This window comes from Apostichopus japonicus, chromosome 5, assembly GCF_037975245.1.
Source record: "Apostichopus japonicus isolate 1M-3 chromosome 5, ASM3797524v1, whole genome shotgun sequence".
Lineage (NCBI taxonomy): Eukaryota > Metazoa > Echinodermata > Holothuroidea > Aspidochirotida > Stichopodidae > Apostichopus > Apostichopus japonicus.
In genome coordinates this window covers 3,612,559-3,625,498 of record NC_092565.1, presented here as the reverse complement: position 1 = coordinate 3,625,498, position 12,940 = coordinate 3,612,559, and the positions used below count along the sequence as shown (strand labels likewise).

The 12,940-nt window shown below is 38.4% G+C and overlaps 2 protein-coding genes across 5 annotated transcripts in view; one reads left to right on the top strand and one right to left on the bottom strand.

Moving 5' to 3' along the window:
* Positions 1 to 12,232, bottom strand: part of LOC139967330 (transient receptor potential cation channel subfamily V member 5-like) — a 66,063-nt gene extending 53,831 nt beyond the window's left edge. Inside the window, exon 1 of the mRNA XM_071971011.1 lies at positions 12,170 to 12,232. The gene's annotated coding sequence lies outside the window, so the exon portion shown is untranslated. The remainder of the gene's footprint in view (positions 1 to 12,169) is intronic.
* LOC139967333 (uncharacterized) lies at positions 1,453 to 9,900 on the top strand. Of its 4 annotated transcripts, none has more exons than XM_071971015.1 (7): positions 1,453 to 2,549; positions 2,762 to 3,360; positions 3,995 to 4,291; positions 4,542 to 5,212; positions 5,986 to 6,214; positions 7,131 to 7,274; positions 8,849 to 9,900. In XM_071971015.1, the coding sequence occupies exons 2-7, from the start codon at positions 3,093 to 3,095 to the stop codon at positions 9,058 to 9,060; spliced, it is 1,821 nt and encodes a 606-aa protein (XP_071827116.1). In that variant the 5' UTR covers positions 1,453 to 2,549; positions 2,762 to 3,092; the 3' UTR covers positions 9,061 to 9,900. The 4 variants fall into 4 exon arrangements, with proteins under 4 accessions (XP_071827116.1, XP_071827117.1, XP_071827118.1 ...); XM_071971017.1 differs by having other exon boundaries at positions 1,476 to 2,549; positions 2,762 to 3,196; XM_071971018.1 differs by having other exon boundaries at positions 1,484 to 2,549; positions 2,762 to 3,191.
* Positions 12,233 to 12,940: the final 708 nt, after the last annotated feature.

Sequence of the window (12,940 nt, the reverse complement as noted above, 5' to 3'; positions counted from 1 at the left end):
CTTCCAGATTCAGCGAATTTGAACGATAATGACAGCGGAATGAAATGGTATAGACATAGAAACAAGAATGTACCATTTATCCTATGACTCGAATGTGTTTATTTTTATAACATCATGGAACAGCTCCCTGGTGACATTTCATTCGAATATATGTTTCTATGTGTATGTGAACTGTCATGTACAACTATACATGTACTATGTACAGAATATACTACAATAAGAACTGCTTTAAACTGTGTAACATGCATTATCCTGATTTTTACATATCCGGATAACCTCCTGTCCAAAACAGTCTAGGTTTAACTGCTCTTGTTTAAGATGAACAAGTTCAACCAAAAGTTAAGTAAAACCTGAAACTGAGCGCCTTCGGACAGATAAAAATAAGATTAAATAACCATATGCAAGTGGGAGGGGTAGGTGGGGGGGGGGGGGTGGAGGGAGATACGGGGTATAAGCTGTAATTTCTTAAATTTGTGATGTGACACTAATTACTTATATTTTTGATCTCTCTGTTTGTCTTGTCGTATATTTATTCCAAAACTTAAGATTAAAAAAACGAGAAAATTATGAGATTGCGTAACGCTATACAGTAGGAACATCGTGCAAGGCTTGTAGGGGTCACGTGATTCAGAATAGACCGAGAAGAATATAAAAGGGAGAAATACTTTACTTCTTGTCGTAAAAGGAACTGTTCTTAACCCCCCCCCCCCCCCCCCACACCCTCCCCTTAAAAAAAAATGAGATTTACTTTTAAGTGTTCTGTAACATTTCTTATTCAATGGACGCCATTATAAAATAATCGCTTTGCACTGTTTGAGATGTCCACATCTACTATTCAGAATTCTGGCTGTTACCGTCTGAGACATGATAATACTTCTTGGTAAAATTTGTCATGAATGCAAACGCATCGCAGTGGCGGTTCCCGATCACAGTTTTATGGAACTGGTATGCAATAGGCGTTTTTTCCCCCCTTAAATTCATTGTGAAACTACCTAACCATAGAAAAATTAGAATGAAAAATTAGCTTGATAATTTATCAAACCTCCTAAGAGTCAACACCATTTTAATTATCAATTAGTGAATTTTTTTTAAACGGTTTTGAAGGATGTAAGTTTATATTGACAATTTTCAGTATAAAATCAATTTCCACTTGACTTTGTAGGTCCCGTGATTGGTACGCAGGGTAAAGCAACCCCTTTGGAACGCCAGCTTGGTATAAGGTGATATGTCTTGAAGTTGAGTAGAGAATAGTATGTTATTAAAATAATTAAACCAGTTTTAGAAGAGACAACAAACACTATCATGATCTTGAGCGATATGATAGAGCTAACTGTAATGAAAAACTTCTCCAAACAGGTCTAAGAAAATAAGAAAATAAAAATTTCATTTGGGAGATATTAGAGGCTTAATGCCTTCACCATCGGAACTAAGAAATGTCCTGTTTTGTTTTCTTCAGTGAAAATAAATTGTATTAACATTTTCAGACCTAGAATGTGTGGTAAATAGCAATAGCGATTGATGTAATACGGTATAGGTTTTACGTATTCTACCCTATGTGACAACCACCTCGTCGAGTTGGGTTGGTCGGGGGGAAGTTGGATGATCTTAGACGACCTTTGCGATCCATACCGTTATTCTTTCATCCGGTCAAAACCGGTTTAAGAAAACTTCCGTTAACATCGTCACAAATAATTCAACTTCAGATCTGGATTGTACGGAAGCGTAGAAAGGACATCATATAACGGGTAAAAGTACGTACTGTTGAAAGTGTGCAAAACGGTAACAGGCTATTCCCCCTTTTTACGTTTTGTTAATATAATAGCGATTGTATATAAAGCGGTTATTTCCGTTTATCTTTTGTCTTTGGTTATTACCGTTTCACAAAATTAGCACATCACCGCGAAATGGTTATTATCAACATTTTAATTAATCGTTCTTTTGACTTAAACACCTTTCAAGTAAAAAAAAAATAGATAGAGGATTTGAACTAGCATATCCTACTCACCACAGGATAGCTGAAGTCTTGACCTGTTCATGGCACTTGCAAATTGCCATATCATGACCGATTATATTTTCTATTAGAGGAGGAGGAGCAAGTTTAGCATACTGAACTCCAGCGCTTCCATCTGCTCGCTCCGAGTAAAATCAATACTTAACCAAAACATTTCTAAAAATGGTTTAAACCGCCTTCAATCCGCCTTCTTCTCACATTATACGTGCTTTAAATTCTGGACCCATTTTGTCATAGATTTTAACAATTGAGACATTTCCAAACAATTGCTGGAAGAGAAAAGCAGGAGAGAGAATTTCCTTGGCAACTTTCGGTTACGTCGAATATTCTGAAAACCGTCAGGATAGAGCAAAGGAATAAAACATGGTATTCACACGAAATGCTTTATTTCTGAAAATGGGAAATTTTGCTTATCATAATTGGATTACTTTGATTGCATCGTTCGTTGTTTGTATGGTATGTTTCACTCCGTCGGTGTGGTTCGCCTTCCTTTTTGTGGAATTACAGAAAGACTTAAACGCCACCGCTGTCCAGACAGGTAAGCAATACATATATATACATATACATCTATATATATATATATATATATATATATATACATATATATATATATATATATATATATATATATATATATATATATATATATATATATATATATATATATTGCAGTGGACTTTTTAGTCCACCTTTTTACAACCTCTTTGTCCACAGCACCATCAAGTCACTTCTGATTATTCTCTCCAACAGGTTAACTTCCTTGATGTCGCCATCTGGTAAGGAAAAGGCACCCTCGCTTCTAATCTGTACACAAGCTGCCATCTACGTAACTGCAAGACTGGTATCATGCCTGCAGTCAAACTTCGTCGTCTTCGTCGGAAATTGCTCTAGTAATTTTAAATTTCCGTCACCACGCACAGAACTTGAAGTGGATCCATATCTATAGGGGACACGATGTCAAGATATTTTCATGAAGCCATACAAAGAACTCATTCCCTCCCTAGATCCACTCTCTCTTACTAACAAGGAATCATCGCATTTTCCGCATCTCAGATCGTCCTCTTAGAGCCCTTACTGACTCATGCCAACCATCGCCTACAGACGCCACAGTATAAGATGCGGGATCTATTGGTTCGAGCTGCTGCGCCATCCATTAACTTCTGATGGGATCCCTGACCAGGCACGGTACTTTCATTTGTTCTCTTTCCTCCAGGTGCATTGTCTGCTAGGAAGTGGATCCATAGTCAACGCTGCGAAGACCGGAGTTCTCGTCGAGAGAAATTACAGCCTTCCAAAACACACCATTTGTAGGAATTTTTTGGGTAACCGCTCTGATACAGTTCGCTTCGGTAGGTTACGACTGTGTATGTAATGCCTTCGCACCATTCGAGCTCGTCTCGAAATTCCACGGGAGGGAATACGACTAAATCCACCCCCCCCCATCCTTGCATTGCTAAATATCTAACCCCCTTCCTCCACCATTATCTCTTCATAATACATCATACCCATCTGATACACTCACTGGTAACTTCCTCACTAGTCCTCCTCGTCATTTCCTCATTTACCTACTTACTAATCAATTCACATCGCTACATCCTTCCTTCTGCACAGTTCAACAACTCCTTAGCCTATTCATATCCTAAGCTGTGCCATCTCCATAATTGTGCAGTCATACATTTTCAATGTATTCATGGCTCCGCATTCGTCCCATTTTAGTTGTCGGTCGATCTAATTTAAAAGCGCCCTTATAATCTGTTTTACTTTTATTTTGCATTTTGAAATGTAAAGCCCTCTAACTAAGTATTTCAAACACCTATCAACAAATCCATTCCAAAAGGTCGAATGCTTTTAAAACAGTAAAAAGACCTCAGCCATTGCTTCCTTTACAATGTCAATGTTGAATATAAGTTTAGAAACTCCAGTGAAGTTGCTAAAGCGTTCACCAGATAATAATGCTTCTTCTCATGTTGATCATTTCTCCAGGTTGGCTTGGATCTCTCATGCTGAGTTCCTCTCTCGCACTATCTCCCTTCTCTGCGGTGCTCGGAGTTCATCTTGGAGTTAAGGGCGTAGCAGTGTTAGGGTCCTTTCTCTGTTCCGTTTCCTTCTATGCGTCATCTAATGCACCAAACATGGAGGTGTTGTTCCTTACCTTTGGAGTTGCATATGGTCTGGCTTCGTGTATCCTACTACACTGCTCAATACGTATGTTCTACAATTTGTTCGGTGAGAAGAACGGACTCAGAGCTTTATCACTGATTAGCTTAGGACCATATGTTGGTGAGTATATACTCCATCGTATCGATGAGTGAAAACAACTAGATATATATGGGTGTAGGGGATAACGGTGGTGGTGGAGTCGGTAGGCAACGAATCTACATATTTTGGGCCGGAGGAGGGACTTCAAGCCCTGTCCTATGAAAGTAAGGAATAGTTCATCCGCAAGGAATCAGGTTATCATGGAAGAAATGGAAGTGTACTACACACTACACCGTTAACACATGTTCCTTTCTGTACATATCATATACAGGTGCTGTTGCGGGTAATGGTACCATCCAGAGGTTGTTTGCTGTGTGTGGCTGGCGGCTGACACTCCGATTCATGGCGGCGGCGATGGCTGGGGTTGCACCATTAGCATTTTGCTTCTATCGGGGAAGTTCATCAGCTAAGAACAATTCGGTTTCAATTTTCCAAGCAACAGAGGACAGCAATGACGCAGAACAGACACAAACAGGAAACATCAGTGTAATTCGTTTCCATAGTAACCAGTCTTTCGAACCTGACGAAGAACAGAAAGTTAGTGATGAACCTGATTGTAAAGTAACCACAGTGAATGAAAACGACCAAACTGAAGAAAGTGTAATTCGTTTCCATAGAAACCAGTCTTTCGAACCTGACGAAGAACAGAAAGTTAGTGATGAACCTGATTGTAAAGTAACCACAGTGAATGAAAACAACCAAACTGAAGAAAGTGTAATTCGTTTCCATAGAAACCAGTCTTTCGAACCTGATGAAGAACAGAAAGTTAGTGATGAACCTGAGTGTAAAGTAACCACAGTGAATGAAAACAACCAAACTGAAGGAAGAACTCCAAGGATGTCCGAAGACATAAAACGTTTCCTTAAACAGATTGATCCGTGGCTTTTGGCGATGGGCTACTTCTTCATTTTCGCAGCTCTTTCCCTTTACCAAGTTAACTTCGTAAGTAGATTAACCGGATCTCAATATCAAATATGATATTGATGTTTGTATACTATAAGGCCTTTATTATATATAAAGGCATCTCACATCACAGAACTGATCCAGTTTTATCATCAATGCATATAGTAGCCTGCACACGTAAGATTGCGTAGATAGCGTTTGAAAGATGTTCTGCAGCTATGGATAATGAATATTAAGACAAGCAAGGTTAAAGATCTCATTTTTCGAAAGTCGATTGCAAACACCACTGATCTGATTATATAATATCGCCATTGAGAGCGTGGTGGCCAATTGGCTAAGGCGTCGGACTCGTGATCCAAGGATTGCTGGTTTGATTCCTGCCTAGTTTATTACGTTGTGTCCTTGGGCAAGATGCTTTATCTCACTTGCCTCTCTCCATCCAGGGGTTAAATGGGTACCTGTGAGGTAACTTGTCATTGGGCGCAGTATATAATTGCTGCCGACTGGAGGGATTGTCTCTGGGACAGGTTACCATTAGACCAGGAGTAATATAACGTCTGTAAAGCGCTTTGAGACCTATCGCTGGTATAAAGCGCTATATAAAAAAATATACAAAAAGCAAAAAAAGAAATGGCAGACGTTGACGAGGAAGAGAAAGAGTAGCAAAACCGTGTGGTGAACGAATTCCAAGTCCTCTCTACTCCTCCTCGCCTCTGTATTAATTATTTAATAATAGCCAACTTCTTTCATCAAGTGATAGAAGATGTGCATGTTTTTGTCAATTAAGGAGGAATAATTTTTTTGATCTGCAGGTGAGCTTTCTCCAGGATATCGAGGGTATGTCCGATAACCAGTTGTGGTTGGTCTTGACTGTCCTAAATGTTGCTGACATTTTAGCTCGATCATCCTTCGTCATCTTCGGAGGGACTTTCTGTGGACAGACCCCTTACGTCACCATATTCACTGTATTGTTGATGGTTGCTCTGTCTAGCCTCTTTGTATTCGTGACGTCACTGGGACCTTTGTTGGTTATGGCATTTGGTATGTAACAAATTTAGATATCTTATGTTTGCCATTTTAAACTCTTAGTATTGCTCACTTTGGCTTCTTTTAAACTTCATCAGTATTGACCCCCCCCCCCCAAAAAAAAAAAAAAAGTTTGTAAAACTCGCAAAATTAGTTTTCTTTGGGTTGCTGAACGTTCAAATCATAGTACAGAGTGCTGCATGAGTTTACATATCAAATGATTGAAATTCTACTGTGGTCTTAAACTGATTGTTGAAGTTTGAGCATGAGCATATTTAGAGAAAATACGTTTTGAAATATAACGTTCACTATAAATTATAATACACCTCCGCTAGAAGAATCATGGTTAATATCCTGTGTCTATTCTGGTTGAGAAGAATATCACACGTTTCATATTGCGTTTATATATGAACTTGTTTATGTGTCTTTAATACGCTATAACATTCGACGTGCGTTATGTTTTGTGTAGAATCTTCTCTGCGCATACTCTATCATAAGTGTCTTCAATACGTATAAGCTACAATACACATTGAATACATGCGATGTGCGTTTTATGACATTTTTTCAGATTTTTCTCTGCGCATAATCTATCATAAGTGTCCTCAATACGCATATTAGTTTATGCACATTAAATACATGTGCACTATCTGGGGTCTTCAGACGGACAAAATCTATGGGTATATAATCTGGTATGATTGTATCCAAAATGTATATCCTTGAATCTAAACTACACATTTAAAACAAATAATCTACAAAATATATATATTCCTTTACTATGTCTCCTTATGCGATGACCATGCACACACATGTAATACATACTCCGAAATGCTGATATCGAATTCGGTAGAATACCGTTGATCTAATTAGCAATGTCTGATCTGGGCGTAATAGTTAATTCGTCATCTTATTTTGTTGTTTTACTACTTCTTAGCTGTCGGTTGGTGTCGAAGTAATATAGTTGTCCTGAGTTTCTCGATGTCTGTGGATCTTCTTGGCTCTGAGTACGCTGACTTGATTGTGACATTGGTTATGTACTGCCAGGGTGTCGGCTACCTCCTGGGATCACCAACGATAGGTAGGCTATGTGTATATACACTATACCATGTACACATCATACGCAGGAAGGTGGGGACGGGGGGGGGGAGGGGGAAGTGTGGCACCTCCACTTGGAAAAAACAAAGTAGTAACAAGGAAAAGAAACAAAAACGGTGCTTTCTCTTAAACAACTCTAAGTTTTACTTCTTGAATCAATTCATACATATATCTATAATACACATTGAGCTAAATGTTCAATTAATTAATAAATCTAGTCAATAATCGTTAAAAAAATAAACCGGATTATCAATTGATACAAAAAAAAAAGGGATAGGAAACCGGTTCAATTGGACGAATGAAAGGTTAGAAATTTTTGTTATTGTAAACCTGTTGACCGGTTCATTCCTTGGACTGTTTAACCGGTTATTGGATTCCACAAATTTGTATATCACCTTCTGGATTTTTTTTTCTGGCGGAGGAACATTGTAACCACCATATCAAATACATTACTTTGCTCATTTAAATTCACAAAGTCGTAAACTGAGCTGCTGTATTATTTTCTTTCCTATGCTCTTTCTTGGTGACACTTCTTCAAAAGTAGCCTACCCTTAGGTTCCGTGGATATGACGTGTTAATGAGTAACGCATCTTACATGTGCTTTGAATGGCTATGACATACAAACAAAACTGTTATGTTTTCAAAATGCGGAGATGCAAGTGTCGCAAAGATGACAATACGTATGCTAAAGTATTAATGAAGACAGTAATTGAGTTAATTACGTTATGCACAGATCTGCTACATATAGTAGCTTATTACTGTAACAACTAAATAGCCTGTCCTATCCGCAATACCGTAAGTCATCGTGTACGAGACTAAACGTGTCTCCAAAAACGCAGGCATGCAGCTGCCTCCTCCTCTCTCCACCTCTCTCTCTCTCTATCTCTCTAATAACGATGAAAAAAACATATATTCACATGCGATTTATTAAATTATTCTATTTGCATTACTTCAGATATCCTATAACAAGTAGTTCACGATATGCTCTTGCCAGTGTGGACTACAATATTGAATATCATCATGATCATACGGATATCATCTATTGAATATTGCAAAATATGTTACAGAGCCGGACCAGTATTTCCCAATATAGAGCACGCTCAATATATATCTATATTTTAAACGGCAGGTAATAGGAAAAACGTTGAGCACGTCTTCCAGTGTTTATGTTATCAATCATGCCAGTGCACGCCTGTTGACCTTTTGGGTAAGATCATGTAATCACGTGCAAACGGTATACACAAGAGATATCACCCCAACCTTTAAATCGGATCACGTGCAGCTTCTACTTCCTTTCCAAAGGACTTGTGATACTCCGCACTTGACGTAACATCGTCATGGTGATACGGTTCCAGTCTCTAGTTAGGAGACTGGAACCGTATGATCATGATGACACGGTTCCAGACTCGACGGTGAGGGGACTGGCTAGAGAGTGGATAAAGTTGTTTGATTTTCGTGGCCCCAGGCTCTTGGTCTTGATCTGAGTGACCTTTCTTAAAAAGTATCATTTCAGTGCAATTTGAACATTTTTTCTTTTCTTTTTTTTGATATCCTTAGGTTTCATTTATGATGCTACTGGATCGTACGATATGGCCTTTGCTTTGGTGTCGATTTACTACCTGTTAGCAGCTGGAATATTAATATCTTTAGCCATTAGAAGTTCACGAAGAGTTAAGACAAGACGATTAAAGACTCGATTTATCTTGGCAGAGAAGCAACCACGTGTGAGCCTCGTCAGCTTCAATCTAAACAACGCAACCAACGCTTAACACCAACTTTCATTTTATACGTTGAACTATACTGCGAGTTTGGGTCAAAGGTCAAATGCAGTTAATACACCAACAAATAAATGTTCGATTATCTTCATATGAACAACAGGAAACTTGTTATTTGAGCGCACAAAAGCTTTATCCCCAACCCCCGCCCCTTGGGCTTCGCGTTGCATCTGAGGAACTAGTTGGTATATAATGGTCTTTGTGCTAGACTGAATTATACGATCACCGGTGTAGGGACTAATGAAAATGGTTGAAATGTTAATGAGTGCGTATGTATATATTGATTCAGTTTCATGGATCCTTTCACCAATGCACACTCCTAAGATTCCATTAGGACTATAACCGGCTCTCCTGACAGAAATAACAAGGACTATAGTGTCCAGGACACTCTCATGTCAGAAATAACAAGAACTTTTAGTGCCAGGACACTCTCATATCACACTCGGCACGGATAACTGCAAGTAAGCACATTCCCCTGATATTCATTATACGAACAAAAGAGAAAAGAAAAGGGGAACAGGGAGATGGTGGGGGGGGGGGGGGTGATTTTTATTCACATGCAGTTCCTTTGGTTTAGGTCAGGCAAATGCTACAAGTCATTCCATGTTTTCTTTTAAATAATATTGTTTTTCTTTTCATTTGCGTTATATAATTCAATTATATTTAAATGTTTTATTATTATTTTATCCTTCTATATGTTTTTAATAAATGTCTCGTTCCATAATATGAATCATTCCAAATACCGCCGACGTAGACTTTTGAACACATGTTTTGAATCCATTTTACGCTCTGTTTTCATGATTCGTCGGACAAATAAATTAAAGTTATATTCTTGGTCTATTGTTTTTGCTCATAGTGTAGATGTTATTGTCACATATATATATATTTGTTTTTGCAGAATGAAAGGAGAGAGGTTAAGCTTTCAACAACAAAAAAAGGCAATTAAACTGCAAATGTCTCTGTCATATTTTGTTTCTTTGGTTTTTATTGTATTTTCATCATTTTTACCCACAGTTGAAAATTTGTAAAAGAAAGTTACTTTTGATGAAGTTTAAACTACAGCAAACATAATTGACCGCTAAGCAAACTCTATAGATGAATCAGGTTAGAAGGATAAATCAACATGGGCATTATACTAACCTTCAAGCTTTTGAAGAAAACTCTGCTCTGATGACGATACAGACCACCTACAGAGATCCACTTCTAGAAGAATGCTGAAGGTTTAGCTAGTAAACAAACGTTACATTCCGAATTTCAACCATATCGCGAGTAAAGGATAAAATATTGAGATGGGGTGTTTCAACTAAGTATAGTATGAAATAAATTTGGCCTTCAAAGTAAGTGTGCATCCCAGTCTGTCACCATACAGAAATATCCCTTCCAATACCGTTATCACGAAGCGGCCATGAACGCAAACCATCACTTTCTTAATATTCGATTATCGAATGGAACAAGAGTTCGCCAATCGTTGCACCGATGAGCCAAGAATTGTTGGATTCTCTGATCATGGTGGATTGTGCACTTAAGAGCTGGGTTGTTTGTTCCCGATTCTGACCTCAGTTATATACCGTTGTTTGGGAATCAAATTCCACACTATAGCACCCTTTAACACACCGTACAGTGACCGGACAACTCCCCCTGGGCAATAACATCCCGGACAATTACCCCCCAGACAACTCCCCCCTGGACGAGTACCATCCGGACAATTCCCTCCCAGATAATTCCCACCCCAGACAGTTCCCACCCCAGAAAAATCCTCCCTGGACAATTCCCGCCCCAGTCGACTCCCCACCGGACAATTACCTCCGGACAATTACCCTCCCGGACAATTTCCACTGGAACCCCCCCCCCCCCGTAATATAATCATAATATAAGGTTGAAGTTTTCAGACTTACTTCTACTTGACCTCAAGGAAATTTTGACCTTGGTTGTTTGTTAATTTTTGAGGAAAATAACAGGCTACAATACTACATTAACTTAAGTACTGTGTAATATTGCACAAAATTAGGTTCTATTCACATTACTAACTGGAGTGATTAAATATGTAGCTGTATTTGCACACAGGCCTGTTTAAGGGCATTGTTATCTAAGTTATGTACGGAATCGTGGAAGGTTTAAGAAGCTAGCCGCTACAGACACAAAAGAAACACATTGCATCATTTGGAACCAAGTTCACGTAAAGGAGTCACAGACTTGAACTAATACTAGTATTTCTAAGTTGAAGTTCAAACAAAAAAATTAATTTCTAAGTTAATCTTCAACAAAATTAGGACTTAGGATCTATAATATACTATAAGTATAACATAACAGCTTTACCAGACCACACTAGGCGTTCACTATGGGATGAAGGATCTAGGTCTAAGCTAAATAAATCCAAGGCTAAGGCTACAAAGTAGCCCCTATGAGTGACTAGTAGTAGTAGTACTGTAACCCCCGGGTCCCATGGGTGAGGGCCGCTACCGGGGTTGTATGTATTTAGGGCTGCAGAAAGGAGACTGAAAACATATGAGACAAACAGCTCAATTGGCAGATACAGCAAGCAACTTTTATTATTTGATCAACTGGCAGTTATTAAACTTATTTCCTGTGTAAAGCACAATTTACACTGCAACATTGATCCTGGAATATTGAACTCAGGGAATCCCCTGCATATGCGACAAAATCGGTGGCGCCCTTCAAGTACGTTAAAGAACAGTAACCACGCTGTGACTTATTATACGATATGTCTGGGCCTAAGTTAGACAGTAAAGAAACAGTGAGCCTAGCTTAATAGTACAAATTTACTGCCGTACCTCTACGTGATCAACATTTTATTAAATACACTAATTACCTAACTTGAATTACGCAGCCTAATTGACTGTTTATATTACCACAGATCACAAGTCCTGCATTATAGGAACCTTAGTTGACGCATTTAACGATGAATAAGTGCTACTCACTGACCTAACACACAATATTATACGTAATATTCTGTGACATCGTTACACTAGTGTTAACATATATTTAATATTGTATAATCCCATCGTTTGCCTAAACATCATCAACCAAGATACAACTGGTTGAATTTTTGGTATTTAACATTAAATAATTCATGTAAACTCACCTGCAGAAAGGAGACCGAGAACATTTGAAACAAACAGCTCAAGTTGCAGATATATCAAGCGCCTGTGAAGAACGTACGTTCCTAGCCTACATAGGTACGCATGTACACATTTAGTGTGCGTTTAAGGTGCTTGTAATTTATATGGAACGCCAATTCGATAAATTTTGTAGGGGTACCTATTTTTCCGCGCAACAGTACTAGTAGTACTATAACTGCCTAGACTAGCATAAAGCTTAGCCTAAGACACAGAAGGATACTGTAGGCCCTGGCAAGATGTTGTTAATCTGTATGAAAGCTTACCGATTCGGACGGCGTTCATCAAACTTCCCTCATGACATGTCTTGCAACTGGTCCTGCAAGTTTTTGGACTAAAGCTGAAAAGTCTTCTTCGCTCAAATTGCTTAAGCTCGAGGCGTCGTGCTTGAGCCTGACATTTCATTATAGGCATAGAACTAGGGAGTAGAGCGACTAGATAGCGTACTTGGCACGTGGAAAGACTTCGACAGTACAGGACTGGCAGCCCTATTTGACTTTCCTAGTCCATAGTACCATACCAATGGCAATATATTCACAGTGCAGTCGAACCAGTAATCGTGATGTAGACTTGCTCAAGTCGTATAGTCTAATATATATATATATATATTGAAGTATAAACTTTAACCTTTATATATTGGAGTATAAACTATAATCTATATATATATTGGAATGTAACCTATAACATATATATATATATAAGGATATAATCTATAACATATTTCTATCTGTGTATAA